At 41.0% G+C, this 23,102-nt stretch overlaps 1 protein-coding gene across 1 annotated transcript in view; it reads left to right on the plus strand.

Annotated features, from left to right (window-relative positions):
• The window catches only part of MMAB (metabolism of cobalamin associated B), a 379,881-nt gene that overhangs the window by 230,798 nt on the left and 125,981 nt on the right, over positions 1–23,102 (plus strand). The window contains exon 6 of the mRNA XM_044068508.1: positions 11,844–11,941. Coding sequence (XP_043924443.1) covers positions 11,844–11,941 — 98 coding nt within the window. The remainder of the gene's footprint in view (positions 1–11,843; positions 11,942–23,102) is intronic.

The following is a 23,102-nucleotide window of genomic DNA, read 5'->3' on the forward strand; positions in this document are numbered from 1 at the left end:
GTATCTGGTTCTCATGTCTTCATGGATATAAGCTAATAAAGAGCAATAAAATACGTCTTTTATTTTAATGGCTTTCTTTCAATGGCTAGGAGATGTTTTCTGAAAGCGTTAAAGTGATTTCTCATAGTGGGAGAGCAATAAAGATACTAGAGAGCATGTAGTAGAAGCACAGGCTGCACCATGTGTCTTAGCATGGGTTACCTTCCTTTTATGTTAACCCAAGTCTGTTAGTGTGGCTGGCAGTTTGGGACAATTGTTCCTACGTGGAAGGTAAAACATCAGTATTTGAAGATATACATTGCTTTGTGTGTTAATATTAAATTAAGAGGTTTTTAGGATGTATTGGAGGTGTATTTTAGGGCTTTCAATAAAACAAGAAGTTTTGTAAAATGTGACATAGGCTGAAATGGATATGACAGGAAACTGTGTAAAAGCTCAACCCACCAAACATTAATGTCTGCATATAACACAAAAGCTGGAACTAGGTACTTGACAAAAAACTGTTACAAGTAAAAGGTGGGAATAATAATTTTTTTAACATAATGAGCCTTTTGACTTTATCTTTAAATGTTAATGGTCTCACAGATATATACAAAAAGGAAAGAGTAGTGAACTATATTAAAAGCTGTAGACTGCAAACAGCTATGTTACAGGAGACACATTTGGAAAGAACTGAACATATGAGTTTGATAAAGGTTTACAGGATGGTTATTCAGTGGAATACCTGGAACAAAGGAAAAGAACAGTACTTATAGAAGAACTCCAATAATGATATAAAAGGATAAAAAGATAATAATGGTAGATATGTACTACTGCAGGGCTACTGGCAAGGGAGGAGGATTACACTGGCATGTATTTATATTCCACCTAAAACTGCTATAATGGAGATTAAGAAAATTCTGGGAGACAAAAATCAGTTTTCAGCAGGGAATATTACTTATAGTTGGGACTGAAATTTGATATGCAGCAGGGATAACGTGTCTGGGGATCCCAGAATGGAAAATATAACAAAGAAGGGTAGATTTTTGAAGAAATTTAAGAAAATATTTGACATGGAAGTTATGGAGTCAATATTTATTTATTAATTTTATATTTGTTGACTGGGTTTGTCCGCCTGGGTTACAATTGCCCGTTTTCAGCGGAGGCCCGAGGAGAAAAGCTCCAACAGAAAAATAGAAATTTTAAATATTGAATACATATAGAATACATTATACTACATAGTATAATATAATAATATAATATACTACATAGTAGGAGTTCATGTGAATTTACATATTATTCTTCAAGATACAAAAACTGGGATAGGCTAGACAAAACTTAAATTTCACAGAAACGTGCATTTAATTAAAAGATCTGATGTCAGTTTTCATTCTGTCCTCAACTGATGGGTTCGGATCCGAACTATCGGATCCGACTAGACCGTTGCAAAAGCTTGTGGCAACTTAGAACTCTCAAGCTTCTCCCTTACCCAGAATGCACCAACCCTCATTACTTCAGATCTCGTTTGCCACTTTCAGTGAAAGACGTGGCTGCTAGTCTCTCAAGCGTGAATTTAGATGTGTTTTCTTCTGTTTACAGTTGTTTGTTCTGTTGTTTCCTTTTATCTTACTTGTACTAGCATACTCTGTAAAATAGTATAGTTAATGTTTTCTTTTTCTCCTTTTCCTGCTTGTTGTAGCACTTCACTGCCTTTGTAGGTGGCATTTTCTCTTTCCCTGTCATCTCTAAAAAAGAAAAAAAATGTTTTTTTTTAATAGTTTTTCTCATTTAGTTATAATCTTTAAAGTTTACATTTTGTTTTTATTTTGTGTGTGTTACTGTGACTAATATTTTAGTTGTTAGAGCTAATTGTTAAGATGTCAGAAAAAGATAAAAGCCCAATGGGCTTTAAAAAGTGTGGAAAATGCAGTCAAGAAATACACTTTTCTGATGCTCATATGATTTGCATATACTGTTTTGGACCCCTTCATCTCCAAGAAAATTGTTCAGTCTGTCATGCTTTCAACCCAAGGGCTCTGGCTGAACGCTAAAACAAATTGATACTAAAAGGTTTACTTCTGCCTTCCTTTAGTGAGGTTTTATCTGGAGCTTCTAAAGAAAAATCTAGGAAAATGTCTGCCACTTCTGCAAGCACATCCTCAGCTTCTTCTAAATCATCAGAGAAGTCCTTGAAAAGACCTCTTATGGATCCACCTGTTGCCTCGGAGCCAAGAAAGAAGAGGCCAAAATCTACAGATCTACTTCAACCTCATATCTCCGACATATAAAGACAAAATCCTTGAATCTGTGTCTCTTCACATCCAAAAAGATTAAAAATTAAACACACCTCAGATCAGACCCCCTTGGATCTGACACAAAGACCTGATGTTGTGGTTATTTTACCCAGAACAAAATACTCGCCCTCAGTGGACCCCACTTCCCTCCCCCTTCTTAGAGATGCCAAGATCTCCTTCAGGAATGTCCACTCGCTCTTCCAGAAGCCTTACAGAAGACGATGTGGAGAGGTTAGTGAAGAAAATTCTCTCGGCACAGAGCCAGTCAGTGATCCTTCCGGCCCCTAAAAGTTTGGGTTAGGAGATCTGTACTTTCAACCCTCCACCATTGCCAGTTCCTCCTCTGACTCCTTTCAAGGTCTTTAAGCCCTTGGATCTGAGTCATTCAGGCCCATCAGCTTCAGATCCGAAAATTCCTTTGTCCTCAGATCAGTTCCTTGCTCTGAGCTCTTTGGTTCAGTCTGATCCAGAGAACTTTCGGAGTCAATTCTACCCGGTCAAGTCCAAGGTGCATCACTTGATCCCAAGGGTTTTGGAGCTGTCTCTACACCTAGGAGCCTTGGCAATGCTTAGTTTGACTCTGACTTCAGCCTCTGATGGACTGTCTTTGGGGCGGGGAGGGACCGTAGATCAGAGAATGGCTATCTTGGATCTGGGGTCATATCCCTCACAGGGGTGGTCCACCTTTGCAGTCATGAAAACAGCCTTGTCTGCACCCCTGACTCAGATGCTGCCTACCCACTTGGATCCTCTGTCTGCATCTGTACCATCTCTGCATCTAGAGCCTCAACTATTCTCTCCACAGGGACAGCCGGTACTGAAACCCCAGGCTTACCATAAGGGTATCCCCACTTCTTCTGACACGTCCCCAGAATACTCTGCTGAGGAGGTCCCTCAGAAGAAAACATGCAAGAAAGAGGAAGAATTTAGATTCCCCTGAATCTGTCACCGAAGACACAGGTTTTGAGAATGAAGGGTCCCCATGGTCACCTCCTGATGATGGCACATTCTGAGACATGCTGGAGATCTTAAAACAGCAGAGAAGTGGCTGGAAGTCCAGCAACCCTTTGTCAGAGGAATATGTACTTCTGGAGGTGTTTGGTACAGGCCTGTCTCCCTCCTGGGTGAATCTGGCCACCAACGAGCTGATTAATTTGATCTCATTGCAGGCATGGCAGGATTCAGACACCATTAAGCCAAGCCCTAGGAAGCCAGATAAAATCATGATACCTCCAGAGGATAAGCAGTTTTGGTCCAAGGGTGTGCCTCTTGAAGCCATGGACATGGCAGCGGCCACTAAGAAAGAACTTGCAGAAGAAAGTTCCTCTGTTCATACCCCCAACAAGGAGTCTCTGGCAATGGACAGATTCAGGAAGCATGTTTATGCTTCAGTGACCTTAGCCTTAAGGTCTCTGAACAATTTGGCACATTTCATGAGACTACAAAGGGTCCTGATTAAGGAGCTATCAGATACTCTCTCAGGATCTGTTTCTGAAAAGGTAAAAACTGTTGCCTCACAGTTGGCTAACCTACAATCGATATCAGCTCCTCCATGAGACTCATTTCTAGTGTAACAGAAGGAACCTCTAGAGCAGCGGGTTTAGGAGACACACCTGGATGTGCTTAAGTGATTTTTAGGAGTCCTTTAAATCTTCTTTTGCCAGTGCTCCTTTTGACTGCATGTCTCAAGGTTAAAGATACTTTGTCCAGGTGTGAAAAGGAAGGAAAGACTCTTTTTGCAGTGGGTGTATGTTTTTCCACCTATCAAAGATCCTTTTCAAGGAATCATCGAAGTGGGGGCAAAATGTCATTCAAAACATCCCAAGGATCTTTCCAGCACACATGTGGAGGAGGTTCCCCCAGAGACAGAGGGGGGATTTTAAATGGTAGATGCCACCCTCATGCCAGAGGTGGCCCAAAACAACCACGTTTTCAGAGATTCTTTCTTTCTTTGCTAAACCTTTTCAGCACTCCTGAAAGGAGGCCTGATTACCCCCCACTGGAGGCAATCCGGGGCCATTTGTCCTTGCACTGGAGAGCTTGGCTAGAAAAAACAACAGATACTTGGGTGCAGAGAATAATTTCCAGAGGTTATATAATACCATTTTCTCTTTATCCTCCTGATTCAAGAAAATTCCCTGATGTTCCACCGAATCAGAGGGAACAAGCAGCAATTCAAATTCAAAAGCTGCTAGAAAAAAAAGAGTCATCCAAAAGTTCCCCCAGACTAGTTAGAATCCAGAACTTACTCAAAGTTCTTTTTAGTGCCAAAGAAAACAGGGGACTGGAGACCAGTTCTGGATCTCAGCATCTTAAACAGATCCATTCAAAAGACTAAATTACAGATGGTCACGGTTCAGTCCATTCTTTTGTTTTTGGAAAAGGACAATTGGAGATTTTCAGGATCATTCATATAAAGATGAACAGACAATCCAGGAGATTTTTACACTTCCAGCTGGGAGCCAGTTACTACCAGTTCAGAGCTCTGCCCTTTGGTCTCACCACAGCCCCCAGGGTGTTTACCAAATGCACAGCAGTCGTAGCAGCTCACTTGAGACTGCAGGGATTCCGGGTGTTTCCATATTTAGACAATTGGCTCATCTCCACCCGGAACAGGCATCAGCTCATTTTGGCAAGAGAAAAAGTAATCAAGACATGTACTCTACTAGGAATAACCATAAACTACAAAAAGTCTCATCTAGAACCAAGTCAAAGTCTAGAGGTCATAGGAGCACTGCTTGATACAAAATCAACTATAGCCTCACTTCCCATCCCCAGAGTTCAGACAACAAGATCACAAGTAAAAAAGATAATTTGCCGTACCACAATTTCAGCCTGCTTGGTCCTTCAGGCTTTGAGGTCAATGGCAGCAGCAGTAACATGACTACCCTTAGCCAGATTTCACATGAGAGTTCTTCAATGGATGCTGGCCTGCCAATGGTCAATGCTTCATCTTCCTTTATCTGCTCTGATACGAATCACCAATGTATGCAAGACCGATCTAATGTGGTGGATTCAGTCAGAAGAGGATCTTGAAGGCCGTTTGTTCATTCCCCCTCAACCAAAGGCCATTGTGACCACGGATGCTTCCTGGGAAAAACAGTCCAAGGCACGTGGTGCTCCGACAAGGCCGCTTTGCATATCAGTGTCCTCAAGTTGAGAGCAGTGCTTCTAGCACTGCAGGCCTTTCAGAATGCTCTCGCTTCAGGAATGATTGTGATTCAAGTATTCAACATGTCAGTAGTTTGGTAAATCAACAAACAAGGAGGAACCAGATCGTATCCCCCTGTGTAGAGAAGCGTTCAGGATTTGGCAATGGGCGATCTCTGCCAAATGCTTTATTATAGCAATGCACATTCCAGGTAAATCCAATGTGTTAGCAAACAAACTGAGCAGGTGCATCCTACTACTTCACGAGTAATCCCTCAACAACAAAGTGGTGGAATTGATTTTCTGACAGTGGGGCCAGCCTGGCTGCAGTCTTCTCACATCCCCCCCTGAACAACAAGTGCAGCAGATTCCTTGCCCTAACCCCCCACAGGGGGAGTCACTGAGGGATGCTCTTCTCCATGATTGGCCCCCAGTCTACTTTATGTTTATCCCCCAATATCTTTGATCCCAAAGTTTTTACAGAGAGCTGCTAGGTTGAAGAGCAAAGTAATCCTCATTGCATCTTATTGGCTTCAACAGATTTGGGTCCCTTTCCTGTGGCCTCATTTAATTCATCAACCCTGGATTATGGACCCCACTCCAGATTTGCTGTCTCACCCGACAAGCTTGATTCATCCAGACCTCCCCAATCTCAAGCCGACAGCTTGGTTTCTCTATTTCTAGTAATAGCCAGAGAACATGTGCTCGTCTCCTGTCCACCAGATTATGTTATCTTCCCTTAGACTATATACAAGGAAACTTTATGCTAGTAAAGGGAAAAGATTTGTATGCTGGGCACTTCAAAATCATGTGGAACCCTTTTCTGCCCCTCTTCATAATATTCTTGATTTCTTGAAGCTACTTTTTAATCAAGGAGCTAGTTATTCAACAATTAAAGTTCAATTGGTAGTAATTTCTAATTTCCATAGTGGATCTGATGGTTCCTCACTTGCTTCTCATAAGCTTTGTAAAACCTTTATGAGGCACACTTCTGTTAAGACCTCTGTTTAAATATCTTAAATTTCCTTCTTGGAAAACTTTGTTTTTGGTGGCCATTACATCAGCCAGGCATACTTCTGAAATTTAAGCTTTATCTGTGAAACCTTCATGTCTAATTTTTCATAAATATAGCGTTACATTACAAACTAATGCATCTTTTTTGCTCAAGATCGTTTCAGAATCTGATATTAACCAGTCCATTAATTTACCAGTTTTCTTTCAAAATTATTCAAAGTTGAAAATTTGTTACATTTATTGGATGTTGTTAATAGGTAACTGTGTTTCTATTTACACAGAACAAACAACAGAGCTACAGATCAGTTATTTGCTTCTTTTGCTGATATGAAATGGAGTAACTAGTATCCAAAATTACTCTCGCCATATGGCTTACTGGCTGCATTTCCTTTGTTTACAATAAATTGTATATCCCTTTACAAAAGTAAGTTTATGCTCATTTAACCAGGTCCGTAGCAACTTCCTCAGTTTTCCATTCAAGAGCTTCCACGGATGAAATATGTGTAGCAGTGATTTGGGCCTCCCCTCATACTTTCATCACTTGTTACAAAGTGGATTTGGTATCCAGAGGTAGATGTTCATTTGGCTCAAAGGTGCTTAGGAATACCCTGCCTTGAGTCCACCATGGGATTTAGGTAGCTGGAGATTTTGTCCCATCATTTGAGGACAGAATGAAAATTGACAACATCAGATAAAGAAGTTATGTACTCAGCATAACGTTCCATCTGTGTTGTCCATTTTTCATTCTTCCTCAGCTCCCCACCCACCAACCCCCTCCTTATAGTTTTTCTGGAAGAGTGAGTGGATATGAAAGAATATGTATACTCCAAGCATGACAAAGCTCCAGATGTAGCCTTGTTTAACTTTTTCTATTTATCTTTGTATGCCTATTTTGTATAAAAATTATTTCTTTATGGTTTAGCTAGCAAACAGTCTGAGGTATTGGGGTGGTGCATTCTGGGTAAGGGAGAAGCTCGAGAGTTCTAAGTTGCCAGGAGATTTTGCAATGGCCAAGTTGGATCCAACTGTTCAAATCTGAACCCATCAGTTGAGGAAGAATAAAAATGGACAAACAGATGGAACATTATGGTAAGTACTTAACTTCTGTTTTTTCATATGCATCCTATAATTATTTCAGGTCAAGTGCCAATAATTAAAATAAAAACACAGAGTAATGAAATAAAAATGAGACAGTGGCGCTTTTCCACCTATCTGTTGAAAAGAGAGGAATTTAAGAAATGGGTAGTGAAAATTATCCGTGAGTTATTAGAGAAGACAGAAATTTCTTCTGAAAATATAACTAAGAGTGGGATAAAATTAAAGTGGAGTTTCAAAATATGGTGGAAATAACAGAAAGAGAGATATGGTTAAGAATCAACAACAGTTATTTAGAGGGACTGACAAATGTTAAAGTATTGCAGAATAGGGGGGAATCTCACAGAACAGGAGCAACTGCAGAGTGCTTAGCAGAAAATAAAGGATTATTTCAATAATATGCATGAGTTTGTAAAGCTTTCTGATAATAATGACAGAGCACACAAACTGTTAGCGCAACAATTCAGGCAACAGAAAGTATAAAGGGTTGTCGCCAAGCTTAGAGAGCATATAACAAGGAAGATAACAAGAGATTTTTTTATGAATTTTTTTATGAAAGTCTGTATAAAGCAGAGAAATATGGAGATCAAGAAAAGGCACAAATGAAAATGTTTATGTAAGAATTAAATATGCCATGGTTAGAGGTAGATGAGGTGCAATTACTAATAGTTAGGATAGGAGGCATTGAGATAAAAATGGTGATGTATAACTAACCAACAGGAAAGTCCTCTGGAATAGATGGTATTCCTGTGGATGTTTGGAAGCTAGGAGGGAAAAAAACTGATAAAGAACTGGAAGGTTTTGTTTAGTAGTAGTGTAAAAGGAGGAGAAGCATCGACTTCCTGGAAGAAAATGATGGTTGCTGTAATACCTAAAGAGAGTAAAGACCCAACAGATCCAGCTTCATACAGGCCAATTTCAATCCTAAACCATGATTATAAAGTGTTAATGTCTTTAATGGCTAAAAGAATGGCAAAGGTGATGCCAAAATTGAAAGACATGGATCACTGTGGTTTTATGGAGGGGAGACAAACATTTGGCAACATTAACAGAACACTGATGATCCAGAGGGAAGCTGAATGTAAGAAAATACCACTGTTGTTGATAGGTCTTCATGCAGAGAGGACATTTCACAGAGTAAGCTGGGAATTTTTGAGCAGGGCAATGGAGGCATTTGCATTCCCTTATAAAAGTACAAGGTTGATTAGAAGGATATGTGAGGGATTGGAGGTGAAAATTAAAGTGGGCGGGTTCCTTCTGATAATTTCTGTTTCAGCAGAGGAAAAGGGAAGGGGTGTCTTCTTTCCCCTTTGTTATTTGCCCTATATTTAGAACCACTGATAAAGAAAATAAAAGATTCAGAAATCCACGGATATGATTGGTATGGTAGTCAAGAAAAGCTGGCTCTATTTGCAGATGATATTGCTTTATACCTGATAAAACCAGAAAAGGACATGTCAGTGTTGTGGAACATCTTACGGCAGTTTCACATCTTTTCAGGATACAAAATTAATGAAGCAAAAACAAAGACAATAGCTGTAAATTATGTATCCACACATTGTGGTTCAGCAATATCCATAATTATGGGAACATGATAAAATGAAGTACTTAGGAGAATGGATTAAAAAGGATTCTGGTGTGGCAGCTAAGGATATATGGGAAGAGATAAACAAAAAGATAATACAAAAACTGAGAAACTGGAAGCTCTGTTATATAAATATGGATAGGAAGATACAAGCAGTTAAAATGTTATTTTTCCCTTTAGTTTTATACACAGGTCAGGCATATTTTTATCAACCAGAGGAGAGGTTCTGGATAGCAGTTAATAAAGATCTTAAGGATTTTATCTGGGAGGTGAAGATAAGACTCAAATGGGATAAGTTGATTCTTCCAATTGAACAAGGCAGTTTTGGATGGGTTTATATCAGAACATTGAATTTGCACAGCATTGAATGGTCATAACCTGTAATGTGCTGTTCATTGAATCTGATCATGTGGGGGGCTGAGCCCCCCCCCCCCGCTAATTATATATACCAACTCCGAGGTCGCACTACAGTGAGGAAAGGGCATATTTACTGATCCTCACTGTACCGTGATCCCACAAGTACAGATTCAATGAACGGCATATTCGAGATTATGGCCGTTCGATGTTATGCAAATTCAATGTTATGCTATACACCCATTTTGGATTACCCAATTTGAAGGTGTATTTCAGAGCTACACAGTTAAGATTCCTATACATAGCAAAATTCAAAGTGGAAAAGGATGATGATGAAATGGGGGAAGCTCAAGAAGTATGGAGAGACTGGGATTTTGGATGCAGATCCTTAAGGAGAATAACAATAACCATGCAGAATATTATAGTCATAAAGTAGCAGAAAGTATTCTAAGAACCAAGCTAACACTGGAATGGAGAAAGGAGATTATTCTGATAGGGATGGCTGCAAATAGGGATACTGACAATAAGCAAGAGGGGACTGGAAGTTATTGGAGAAAAACTGGTGAGAGAACCAAGGTATTGGGAGCAAATAATTAGAGAGGGAAAGGTAATAGAATGGGAAGAGGCCAAGAATTTATTTGGACTGTAGTACAGAGATTGCCTTCCTATCAAGGATTGATATCAGAGTATAGGCAAAGAGAAAGAAATATGGAGATCTAAGCAAAAGACTAGCACTGGTGCAGGTTTTAGTAGAATCTAGAAGAGAAGCTGCTTTTAAAAAAGGAATAATTAGTAGAGTTTGCAAAATATTGCATAATAACTGTAAGAATCAATCAGAGGAGGTTAGAAAGAATGGGGAAGAAAGACTGGATACGCATTTCACAAAGAAACAGTGGGGGTTTATATGCATGTCTTCTAAATATGTAACAAAGTCTAGAAGATTTAGTATCTTTGCTTGGAAGTGCTTATATAGGTATTTTATACCCCAAGTAGACTCCAAAGAATTTTTCCAAAGGTAGACAGCAAATGTTGGAGATGTGATGGGGAAGAAAGAGATAACTGGGAACATTTTCTGGGAGTGTAATGAGATGGCAGACTTTAAAGATTCCCTGCAGACTGCTCCGTGAGATACTGGGTGAGCAAATTGGTGCAACTAATGAAATTATTTTTTGAGCTATGATACAGAACTGGAATTGCATATAGTAAGGCCTTGCTGAGTCTAATTATGGTGGCTACCAAAAAAGCAATTACTAGAAAATGGAAATCAAAATCTAAACCAACTTTACTAGAAGTAGTGACTATGGTAACAGAGATAAAACAATTGGAATTGGGAACTTTAAAAAGAGTGGGATCAAATTACATAGGAAAAATGGGAATTGTGGAAACAATATATGCAGAGGAGGAATGAGGTTTAAAAAAGGCAGGATTTGAGCTAAGTAATGTTTGATTGGCAAGGACTGGATAGATTATAAGTGATGTATAATGTTTGCAACTACAGTTATGTCAGCATGGTTTGTGATGTATAATTTTGCAACTAAAATTGTCAGTATGATTTGTTTTCATTGATATAAATGTAAGATTAGGTCGTATATGATAGTTTAATAAAGATTTTTCTTGTTTAAAAGAAAAATGAAAAGATGACATGGGAAGACTGGAGCTGTTACTCTCTTAGAGAGAGAGAGAGGATGAAAAAAAAAGATTTTATATAGCTTTTTATGTAAAACTAAGACACTGGGTCCAGTTCAGAAACAGAGTGAAGAAGATGGTAGCCTCTTTCAGTGATGTAACTGATGCATAGAGATCCAGAATAAGGACTCTGTTTAGTTGCTCTTGAGACATCCTGAGGCTCAGTAAAAACTGCTAGCAGTAGCATGACTCTCTAGTGATGTCCAGCTGGAATCATAAAAACATTACTGAAACCAAAAAATGAAATATTGAAGTAGCACTAGTAGCTTACCAGAACCTCCGGACTGATGAAGTTTAATGATCCAAACTCATTAGCCTACTGCTGAGCTCTAGGCATGCATGTCCTGTATCTCAGCACTGAAGGGTTGCATTTCTGAAATTGCAGATACCAGCTGGGGACTGCTCCGCGACATTCTGCTTACAGTCATTGACCACTAATTTTCTGACTCTCAGTACTCCATCTTAGCTCACCCTCAACAGGCGCCTACCAATTTACAACTAAGTTTGAGCATGTTTGGTGGCACCCTAGATTTCCATATTCCTCCTCTTTTTTGCAAGTATTATAACCATGTTTCTTATTCTGTTGTAACACTGTTACCAGAAAACTACAATCACAACATATGTTTTTTAAATATAAATGTCTGCATTTTAAGACCATATTAAATGTGTACACATTTTTTTTTTAGGTAAAACACAGTTTAGTGAAAAGCCAGTCTTGGAACTAGAACAATGGATTGACAAGTACACCAGTCAGCTTCCACCACTTACCAGTTTCATTCTACCGGTATGTAAATCAACATGAGTTCCTTTTGCCATGTTACATATTGTCTTTTGTAAATGTTGTGGAAAATAAAACTCATTCCATCCATCCAGCCATTCATCCATTTTCTGAATCACTTCTTTTAGTGAACAGGTCAAGGTGATAGCAAGCCTAGTAGGTGAGACCAGACATCCCTCTACACAGCAACATACCCCAAACTCACCCAACTGTATCCCAGGTATTCCTAGACAAGCTTAGATATATAATGTCTCCAGGGTTTCCTAGGTCATATCTTTGTGGCTTCTCCATGTGGTGTCCTAGATCATGCCCTGATGGCTCCAGCCAGTGGACTTTTCCTGATGCTTATTCATTGAGGGGCATCTTTACTAGGTGAGCAGCCTACATCAACTGACTCCTGTTAATCAGGAGAAGCAGGAGTTCTACTCCAAGATCCTCCCAGATTGCATACGTCTACACTCTGGCATCTTTCTCACAGGCAGTGAGCCAAGCAACCATGTAAATGAACTGTAAAGGAATCTAATTTTTTTGCTGCTTATGTCTGTGATGTCATCCTTTTGGTCTTTACCCATAGCATGTGCCCACAAGTGAGGATGGAGAAATTGACATGTAAATTGAGAGCTTCTACCTATGACTCAGTTCTTACCTCACCACTACTGTCTAGTACAACTCCTTGTTCAATTCATTCCCTGCATCCATCCAGCTTCTGATCCTGTTTACCCATACCTGAGATACCTACACTCCTCCAACTGAGACAGCTGATCACCTTTAGCTGCAGAAAAGATTTGACTGTCATTTAAGATTTTCATCCCATTTGCTTCATATTCAGGAGTAAATTCCTGCGATGCACAGAAGACATCACTTCATTTGAGGGAAGTACTGACATTATGTCTCCAAACTGTATACTCTGCAAATTTCAGCTGCACTTGGATATCATATCTATGAAAATCATGAACAGTAGGGGATACAGATATGCATACAGTCCTAAACTATGTTTGATTTAATGCAGATATAACTTGTTTTTATACAGAGGAACCAAATAGCACACAGCAGTCCTGGGACACTGTACTTTCATAGCAATTTCCACAAAACATTCCAATATATTTGGCAGTATGGCTTCCATACGGGCAGTGTGTGAACTGTAATTGGAGAAATGGGGAAATTGACCAGTGTTGTAGTAATAATTAATGGAAGTACTTGCCTTTCTTACATGGAATTATTTTCTTTTTCTTTCTTTAACATCTTTATTGAATTATTACTTAAGAAGGAGACAATCATACATTTATATAAAAGAAAACAAAATGTGTTAACATGTTCCCAGTTACAAACATTATATATCACATAGATTCTTTTATACAACTATCATCAATCCAACTATTACATAAATTGCTCAATTCCTGCCTAACCTCAAACCTCACTCTTCCTCCAAAACATTATTCTGCATGTATTGTTCCCACAATTTCAATTTTTTTATGTAATTTGCTTCTACCCTTTTCTAAAGATCCATCTTCTAGATCTTTTTCTCTTTTACAATTTTCACTATGTCAAATACAGTTGGTTTAGACTCGGAATTCTATTTTCTAGTAATTACTTTTTTGGCAGCCACCAGAATTAAACTTAGGGCCGTACTATGTCTAGGAAGTTCAAATCCTGTATCCCAGCTCAAAAACATAATTTCCTTAGTTATATCCATTTGCTTACTCAATATTTCTGACAGGGCATGCTGTAGGGAATTTTTAAAGTCTGCCAACTCATTGCACTCCCAAAACATATATTCCCATTTACCTCTGTCTTCCCCATCACACCTCCAACATTGGCCATCTACCTAAGGAAAAATTCTCTGGAGTCAACTTGGGGTATAAACATACCTATACAAACACTTCCAAGCAAAAATCTTAAAATATTCTAAATGTTGTTGCATATTTGAGAGCCATACATATTATCAGTCTGTTTCCTTGTGAATTGCTTATCCAGTCTCTTCCCAATATTTTTGGACATCCTCTGATTGATTTGTATAGTTATACTCTACTAATTATCCATTTTTAGCAACAGCTTCTGTTCCAGATTCAACTAAAAACTATACCAGTGCAGGTATTTCAATTAGGATTCCCCGATCCCTTTCTCTTTGCCTTTACTCTGATATCAATCCTTGATAGGGACAACAATCTCTAGCCTGCAGTTCAAATGTCCTTTTGACCTCTTCCTATTCTGTTACCCTTCCCTCTCTAGTTATCTGCTGCCAGTACCTCTGTTCGTTTGCCATTTTTTTTCAGTAAATCCCTGCTCCCCCCTTGCCTGTTACCTATACCCCTAATTGCAGTCATCTGTATCGGCAGAATTTTCTTTCTCCATTCTCATGTTGGCTTAGTCCGTAGACTACTTTCTGCTGCTTTATGAATGTAATATTCTGTTTGGCTGTTATTCGCCTTAAGGATCTGAATTCAGTATCATACTCTCTCCTTATTTCTTGAATTCCCCTGCTTTAACATCATCCCTTTCCACTTTGAATTATAGCTTTCTGCATCTGTTATGTATATGAGCCTAAACTGTGTAGCTCTAAAATATCCTTTCAAATCAGGTAATCCTAAACCACCCTGTCCTATTGGAATGATCAACTTATCCCACTTCACCCTTGCCCTCTTCCCCTCCCAGATAAAATCCTTCAACTCTTTATTAATTACTGTCCAAAATTTCTCCTCGGGTTGATAAAAATGTCTGACTTGTATATAAAACTAAATGAACTAAAGCATTTTCTGTGCTTGCATCTTGCTATCCATATCCATAAACAAGAACTCCCAGTTTCTCAGTTTTTGTATTATAATTTGAGTAGTCTCTTCCCACATATCCTTAGCTGCCACAGCAGAATCTTTTTTAACCCATACTTCTAAATACTTCATTTTACCTTTTTAACCCATACTCCTAAATACTTCATTTTATTGTGCCCCATTAAATATGGATATTGCTAAACCAATTCATGTGTGGGTACCTAGTTTACAGCTATAGCCTTTGTTTTGTCTTCATTGTCTCAGAATGTTCTTTATCACAGAGAAGTCCTTTTCTAGTTTCATCAGATATAAAATAATAATACTGTCTGGAAATAAGGCCAGCTTTTCTTGATTACCATACCAAATATTTATTTGAATTTCTGAGTCCCTTATATTCTTTGCTAGTGGCCATACATATAAATAACAAAGGGGAAAGAATATGTCCTTGCTTGCTTCCTCTGTTCAGACCCAACTTAACAGAGAGGAGAACCCTCTCACTATGTTCTCCTAATTAACCATATTATTATATCGGGAAATGCAGATGCTTCCATTGCACTACTCATAAAATACCAGCTTACACTGTTGAATGCTTTCTCTGCATCAAGACCCATCAACAACAGTGGTATTTTCTTACATTTTTCTTTCCTCTGGATGATCATTGTTGTGTTAATATTGTCAAATGTTTACCCCCCCTCCACAAAAACACACTGATCCATATCTAGCAATTTTGGCAACACCTTTGCCATTCTTTTAGCTATTACAGACATAAGCACTATATAATCATGGTTTAAACTTGAAATGGGCATATGTGAAGTTGGTTCTGATGGGTCTTTAACATCTTTAGGTCTTACAGCCACCACAGCTTTCTTCCAGGAAGTTAGTGCTTCCCTTCCTTTTAAAATACTGTTAAAACCTTCCAGATATTTATCCCTCCCCCCATCCTGGTCTCCAAACTTCAACAGGAATGCCATCTATTCCAGGAGACTTTCCTGCAGATTGATTGTACATCAGTGTGTTTATATTTTCTCATCCTATCTTAATTGTTGAGCCTCAGCTGCCTTTAACCTTGGCATACTAAAGTCTTCCATAAATATTTCCATTTGTGCTTTTTCTTGATTTCCACATTACTCTGCATTATACAAATGTTCATAACATTTCTAAAATATATCTAACACCTCTGCAGGATCTCTGGTTATTTTTCTTGTTATAGGCTCCCTAAGTTTGACCACAACCCTTTCACCTTTCTGTTGCCTAAATCATTGTGGTAAGAGTTTTTGTGCTCTGGAGTTATCAGTTGCTTTACAGCAGTCTTTCTAAAGTCATGCATATTATCCAGGTACTCACTTTTTTCTCCTTAGCATTGTGCAGTTTCACCTCTTCTTGCTCTGTGAGATTCCACTTATTGTGCAATATTTTAACCTTTGTCAGCCCCTCTAAATAATTCTTGTTACATCTTAACCATGTCTCTTTTTTCTTTTATTTCTATCCCTCTCATTAGCTATAACTTCTGAATAAATTTCTGTCTTTCCTAATAACTCTCTAATAATTTCCACTACCCATTCTTTAAATTCCTCTCTTTTTAATGGTAGATGGGGAAGCTCCAGCATTTCCTTTTAATTTCATTACTCTCCATTTTTATCTTCATTGTTATTGGCACATGATCTGAAATAGTTATTAGATGTGTGTTGAAGCTTTTAATCAAATGCACATGTTCCTGTGAAATAAAACTCTGAAGTAGTTTACTTTATTTGATGTTCAACCAGTGGGTATTCAGATCCGGATCGGATCCGAGATGACCACATCACCAGCATCTGATCTGAGCTCCAAGCTCCTCCCCTACCCACAATGCCCTTCCATCTCCTTCCTTCCCTCAGATCTCATTTGCTGCTTACCAGCCTAGCAGAGTGGTCTCGAGCTCCAAGCGTATAGTGGTCATTTTGGTAAGCATTTGACTTTTTGGATAGCTAGTTTCCCCTAAAATTTTTACCTTTACTTCCCCTACACCAGCATCAACCGTCAGTTAAAAAAAAAGAAAGTTAGTGTTTGTGTTTTCCTGTGTTCCCCTTTCCTCTCCACCCAGTTAGTGCTAGTGTGTGTGGCCCTCCTTAGACATGGCAGATGTACCGAAGCCTGTCTTTAGGAAATGCACAGAGTGTGGCGTCAAACTTTCCCCGGCTAATGGCCATACTTTGTGCGTTGTTTGTTTAGGTGTGGCTCATCTAGACACGGCCTGCTCAATTTGCGTAAGATTTAATTCTAGAGCCCTCAAAGACCAGAGGGATAAGTTAATGATGAAAGGCCTCATCAGCATCAGGGATGGCTGTCCCTGCTTCGTCTTCGATTGTAGCGGCCGCTTCTGTGTCTTCTCCCTCCCAGGCCTCCGGGGCTCAAACTCCCATCTCTAGGCCTTTGGATTCAGATAGGAGGCACAAAGATAGGCCCAGGAAGTGGTCCCCTGACCATTCGGTGCAGTCGGGGCCTTCATCTAAGTCAAAAACTCCTCCCAGGCCCAGCACCCTTCGACTCCTTTCTCCAAGGTTTTCACCAGAGCCGACGGTGTCTCGGCCTCCTTTGAGAGCCTCCCCTCACCGGCACTCCCGGCCGGTGTCAGTGGCTTCATCATCCCATTCCACCCGCAGTCCAAATGAATCAGAGATGGACAGGATGATGCAGAAGTTTTTCTGCACCCAGATCCAGATGGGGGGGGGGGGTCTTACCAGCCCCCTCTACCTCCAGAGTGGGGAGTTCTCAGCCCTTCTTCACCCCTATCGTTCCTTTTCCAATCCGGCCCTTGGTTTTGGAGTCCTTGGATCTGAGAGCTCTTGGGGTCAGAAGGCCGGCGCCGACCGTATTTAGTACGTTGACTCTGGTCGTGGCCTTGAGCGGGTCAGATCCGAGCTCTCAGAGCTGTAGCCTCAGTGTCTGATCCGAGGGGGTGCTGTCGGCAACGAGTTTGTCAGAGCGCAGCCTTCCCCTCGGCATCTCGGCTCCTGTGGGCTCGGCTCCGACTCCCCCTTCGGATCCAAGGAGAGCGGCTCCATTGTTTGTTTCCCAGGATGTCCACTCTTCCTCGGCTTTTGACATGATGGAGAGGGTCCTCTTGAGTGGGTCGAGGCCTCTGACCGTGTCCTTTTCAGAATCCACCCTGACTCCCTCAGTTCTGGGTACAGCTCTGACCATCCTGTCATCTCAGGGAAAGCCCATGCTTGATGTGCCCAAGGGAGCAACCCCCAGTTTGTGAGTCCCTCACAGTCCCACTGAAGAGGTCCCTCGCAAACGCACTTGTAAAAGGAGGCACTTGGACTCCTCCCCAGAGTCACTTGGACTCCTCCCCAGAGTCCCTCACAGATGACACAGACTTGGAAGAAGGGGAAGGTTCCCCCAGGTCACCCCCCGAGGATGTCTTCTTCTGAGACATCATGGAAATACTACTCCAAAGAGGGGGGTGGTCTGCCCAAAAACTGACCCCGGACGAGTCTGTGTTCCTGGAGGCATTTAGCACAGGCCCATCTACCTCCTGGGTGTCCCCCTCCCTCTTATCCACTGGTGGACCTTATTACATCTACGGCATGGAAGGAACCGGACACCGTGGAGCCAATTCCGAAAAGACCAGATAAAGTCCTTAGCCCCCCACAGGACAGTGTCAGCTAGAGTAAGGGGTCCCCAATAGACGCTATGGTGGTGGCAACTGCCACCAAGAAAGAGCTCGCTCAGGAGAGCTCTACGGTCCATCTTCCTGACCAAGAGTCGTGGTCGATGGATCATCTGGGGAAGCGAGTTTATGCTTCAGCCACCTTTTCCATAAGGACACTGAACTATATGGCGCATGTCATTCGACTTCAGCGAGACTTGGTCAAGGATGTCGCTGAGTCGCCCCCAGAGCCCACGTCGGCAGAGAGCATGAAAATGTTCTCTGTGTGCATGGTCACTCTCAAGCGGTCATGAATATGTCCATGTGTCTCCTTTCCCATGTCATGGAAGGGGCCGCTAGGGCGGCCGGGTCGTGCTTTGCCATGAGACGCCATGCCTGGCTTCGGCTTTGTCAATTCCCGGAACCCTTTAAGGCATCCTTTGCGAATGCTCCCTATGATGGCTCTTCCCTGTTTGGGAAGTCCAGGAGTGAGACTCTAGTCCAGAGTGAGAAGGACGGGAAAGTCTGCTGTCGGGATCCACTGCTCCGCCCCTCAAAGATCCTTTTCTAGGAATCGGCGAGGGGCAAAGAAGATGTGGTTCTGAAAATCTCAGTTCTCCCAGTACACTCAGGACTCTTCTTCCCCCAGAGGCAGAGGGGGTTATGACAGACTCTGGCCCAGAGGCAGAGGGTGGGCTGAGGAATTTCGGGTCTCTAGAACCCTTCTCGGATAGACCCGCACAACAACCCTGAGGGGTTGCCCGACTGCTCACCTCTGGAGGCAGTCAGAGGCCATTTCTATTTACACTCAATGGAGTGGGAGTCCGTTACTACTGACCATTGGGTACTAAAAATCATATCCACTGGCTATTCTATCCGTTTGTAGCTCCACATCATCAACCAAAACTCCTCCTGGATGTTCCACCCGCACAAAGGGAGGAAGCAGCACAGGAAATAAAAAAGCTGCTAATAAAGCGAATCATCCAACCCGTCCCCCTAGATCGGTCTGGATTGGGCGTCTATTCCTGGTTCTTTTTAGTGCCAAATAAAACAAGGGACCTATGACCCATTCTGGATCTGTCCAATTTGAACCTGGCAGTAGCCAGTGAGAAGTTCCGGATGGTCACACTTCAGTCCATTCTGCCCTACCTGCAAGCAGAGGATTGGATGTGCTTGATCGACCTCTGGGACATGTACTATCACATCAAAATGAACAGGCACTCCCGCAGGTTTCTTCACTTCCGGCTGGGGGCCAATCATTATCAACACAGGGCCCTACCCTTTAGTCTCACCACAGTCTCCAGGGTGTTCACCAAAGTTATGGCCGTGGTAGCGGCCCACCTGAGGCTTCAGGGAATCCAGGTTTTCCCCTACCTGTATGATTGGCTCCTTGCTGCCCCTATCACGCGTCTACTATGCCAGGCCAGGGATTACTTCCTTCTTCTAGCAAACAGACTGGGCATTACAATCAACATCAACAAGTTGTCGCTGGCTCCAGTTCAGAGCTTAGACTTCATTGGAGCTCGGCTAGACACCATACAAATGAAAGTCTCTCTCACCTCGGAAAGGGTAAACAATTTGAAACTTCACGTATCTTACATTCTTCATTCTCACCACCCATCAGCGGAAACAGTTCTGTGGGCCCTGGGTTCCATGGCAGCCACTTTCAATCTTCTCCCCTTCGCACTTCTTCACATGAGGATTCTCCAGTAGACATTAGCAGTTCAGTGGTCCCTTCTGGACCTACCCTTGTACCCTCTGATACGCATATCCTGGGCTTGCAGGGAGTCACTTCTCTGGCGGACTCTTTCCCCGGAACTTGTCCAAGGACGTCTCTTTCTTCCATCTTTTCCCACAACCACAGTGACCACGGATGCCTCCCAGCTAGGGTGGGCGGAGAATTGCTCGGCAAGTACAGTCCAAGGCACGTGGTCCCCTTCCGAGACCAACTTGCATATCAATGTCCTGGAGATGAGGGCGGTTCTTTTAGCATTGCAGGCCCTTCATACCCATTTTCCTCTAGCGACTATTGCCATCCAGTCGGACAACATGTCAGTGGTCTGGTATATCAACAAGCAGGGAGGAACCAGATCTTAACCCCATTGTCAAGAAGCCATGAGAATGTGGGAATGGGCACATTCCGGGGATGGTCAAACATCCTAGCAGACAGGCTCTGCAGGACTATTCTGATGCCTTACAAGTGGTCTCTGAATCCTTCAGTAGTGGAACAGATCTTCCTCAAGTGGGGCTGGCCTTCCTGCGATCTCTTTGCATCTCCTTCCAATGTGAAGTGCAGTGAGTTATTCACTCTGAACCCTCCATAGGGGGAAGCCCCTCAGAGATGCACTGGTTCGTGCTTGGTCTCCCAGTCTCCTTTATGCTTACCCTCCATTACCTCTCATTCTGAAGTTTCTTCAGAAAGCTCACAGGCTGGGGAGCACAATAATCCTCATCACCCCATTCTGGCCTCAAGTCTGGTTCCCCTCTCTGTGGTTTCATTTAGTAGTTCCTCCATGGATCTTGGATCCGGTTCTGGATCTTATTTCTCACCCCTCAGGGATTCCTCACCCAGACCTGGACAGTCTGAAACTCACAGCTTGGCTGCTCCAGTTCCAGTAATTATTAGGACTCCCGGTTTATCCTCTCCAGTTAAAGCCATTCTGGTGGCGGCCCATAAATCTTCTACCAGAAAAATATACCGTAGTAAATGGAAACATTTCTCTATTTGGGCCTCTCAATGGAATCCGGACCCCTTTTCAGCTCCAGTTCCGGCCAGTCTGGAATTTTTATCTGGTATTTTTCAGCAGGGTGCGAGTTCTTCTACTGTTAGAGTTCAACTGGCTGCCATTTCTAATTTCCATGTGGGTGAAAACATGGCTTCCTTAGCTTTGTCTAGGCTCTGTAAGACCTTTCTTAAAGGAACTTTTATGTTATGACTGCCAGTGAAAGATCCAATGCCGCCTTGGGACCTCACCTTTGTCCTGCAAGCCCTAGTTTCCCCTCCCTTTGAACCAGCGGGGTCAGTAGACCTGCTGAAAACTGATTATTTTTTCCCAAGTTTTTCTTAATCTCCATAATAGCTGTTCATGGTGAAATATAAATATATGCCAGCATAATCCTCCTCACTTGCCAGTAGCCTCTTACTACCACAAATCTACCATTACTATCTTTTTTCTCTTGTATCATTACTGGAGCTCTACTAGCAATTAGTATAAGTGCTCCACTTTTCCTTTGTCCCTGATATTCTACTGAATATCCATCCTGAAATTCATTCTTTATGAAATTCACATGCTCAGTTCTTTCCAAATGTGTCTCCAGTAGCATTGTTATTTGCACCACACATTTCTTAATATAATTCAATACTCTTAACCTGTTTGTTTATACCTGTGAGGCCATTCATTTTCCAAAACATGTTTAATGGCCATTATGATAACTTATTATTCCTACGTGTTTTTATATATATATATATAGATATATATATATAGATATATATATATATAGATATATATATGACAGTTTTTTTATGTCTATTTCCAGTTTTTGTGTTTATTTATTTATGTATTTGATTACTGGGAAAGTCCAACTGGGTAGGCACCCATTTTCAGTGGAGGCATGGGGAGTAACGCTCCAAATTATTACAAAACATTTTAAGAACAATAATTTTACAGTCTTCAAAAATAAAACAAAAATATCTGCAGTTTAAATAATTATATAACAAATTTGAGATAATATAAAAACATTTGTTAAGAACCAATAGAAGTTATATGATAATCATTTAGTATTTATAGAAATTGTAGACAGTCTGTAGAGAAATTAAAGAGGAATTGCAATATGAAGTGAGGGCTTAAGGTATATTTAGAGAGAAAGTCAGGGAAGAGAATTTGATAGAAGTAAAGAAGTGAAGAAAGGAGAGCAAGGAGGTAAAAGGAATGAAAAGGTATTTGTTCACATTTAGGGCTATAGTTTATTCTGGTTTTCAGCAAGAACAGAGATAGGTTTTAACTACTTTGTCTTTTGGAGTGCTTTTGAAATATGAGAGGGAGGGTATTGGCTTAATGGATACAGGTAAGGAGGTCCAGACCTTAGCAACCTTATATGAGCCCAGCAGATACGATAGGTTTGTAGACAGACTGGAGTTTTTGGTCACTGGATCACAGTGACCGACTAGAAACATAGTTTTGTAGAATTTATTTTAGTGCTGGACAGACAGATGGATGCCAGATAACTTTGTATGTGGTAAGAAGTTGTGTATATGTTAGTCAATGAGGCAGTTCTAACTAATTTAGGCTTTTTAGCACTATACAGTGGAAGCTGTAGCCATCCTCTAATGTTTAGCAGGTTGATCTTTTATGTAATTGTTTCTTGTCATTTCCATTTGAACCTATGTCACATTTGATAAGACTTTTTTTGTTTTAATGAAAACCCTTGTACAGAAAAATAAACACCCCCAGAACAACTCCATAACCTGTTAACTAAAAACAAGGGCACAAAACTATGTACCTCTTCAAATATTTAAGTTTAATCCTCCTAGTAGGAACACTTGCCCCAAACAGACAGCTGCACACACAGGCAATGGAATTCTTTTTGTATATTTTTTTCCTGTTAAGCAGTAACTTCAATTTTGTTTTGCCTTATTAATATGTTATCCATTTAATTTCATCTGTCCTGTTATTTACATTTATTAAATGTGTAATTGTCTTTCCCTTTGACCCAGGGAGTGCCTGAGAAGTATTTGGAGCAGTTCACTCTCCCAGAAAACAACCTAAAAAAT

This window comes from Protopterus annectens, chromosome 4.part0 (genome assembly GCF_019279795.1).
Source record: "Protopterus annectens isolate FY-2018-M chromosome 4.part0, PAN1.0, whole genome shotgun sequence".
Classification (NCBI taxonomy): domain Eukaryota; kingdom Metazoa; phylum Chordata; order Ceratodontiformes; family Protopteridae; genus Protopterus; species Protopterus annectens.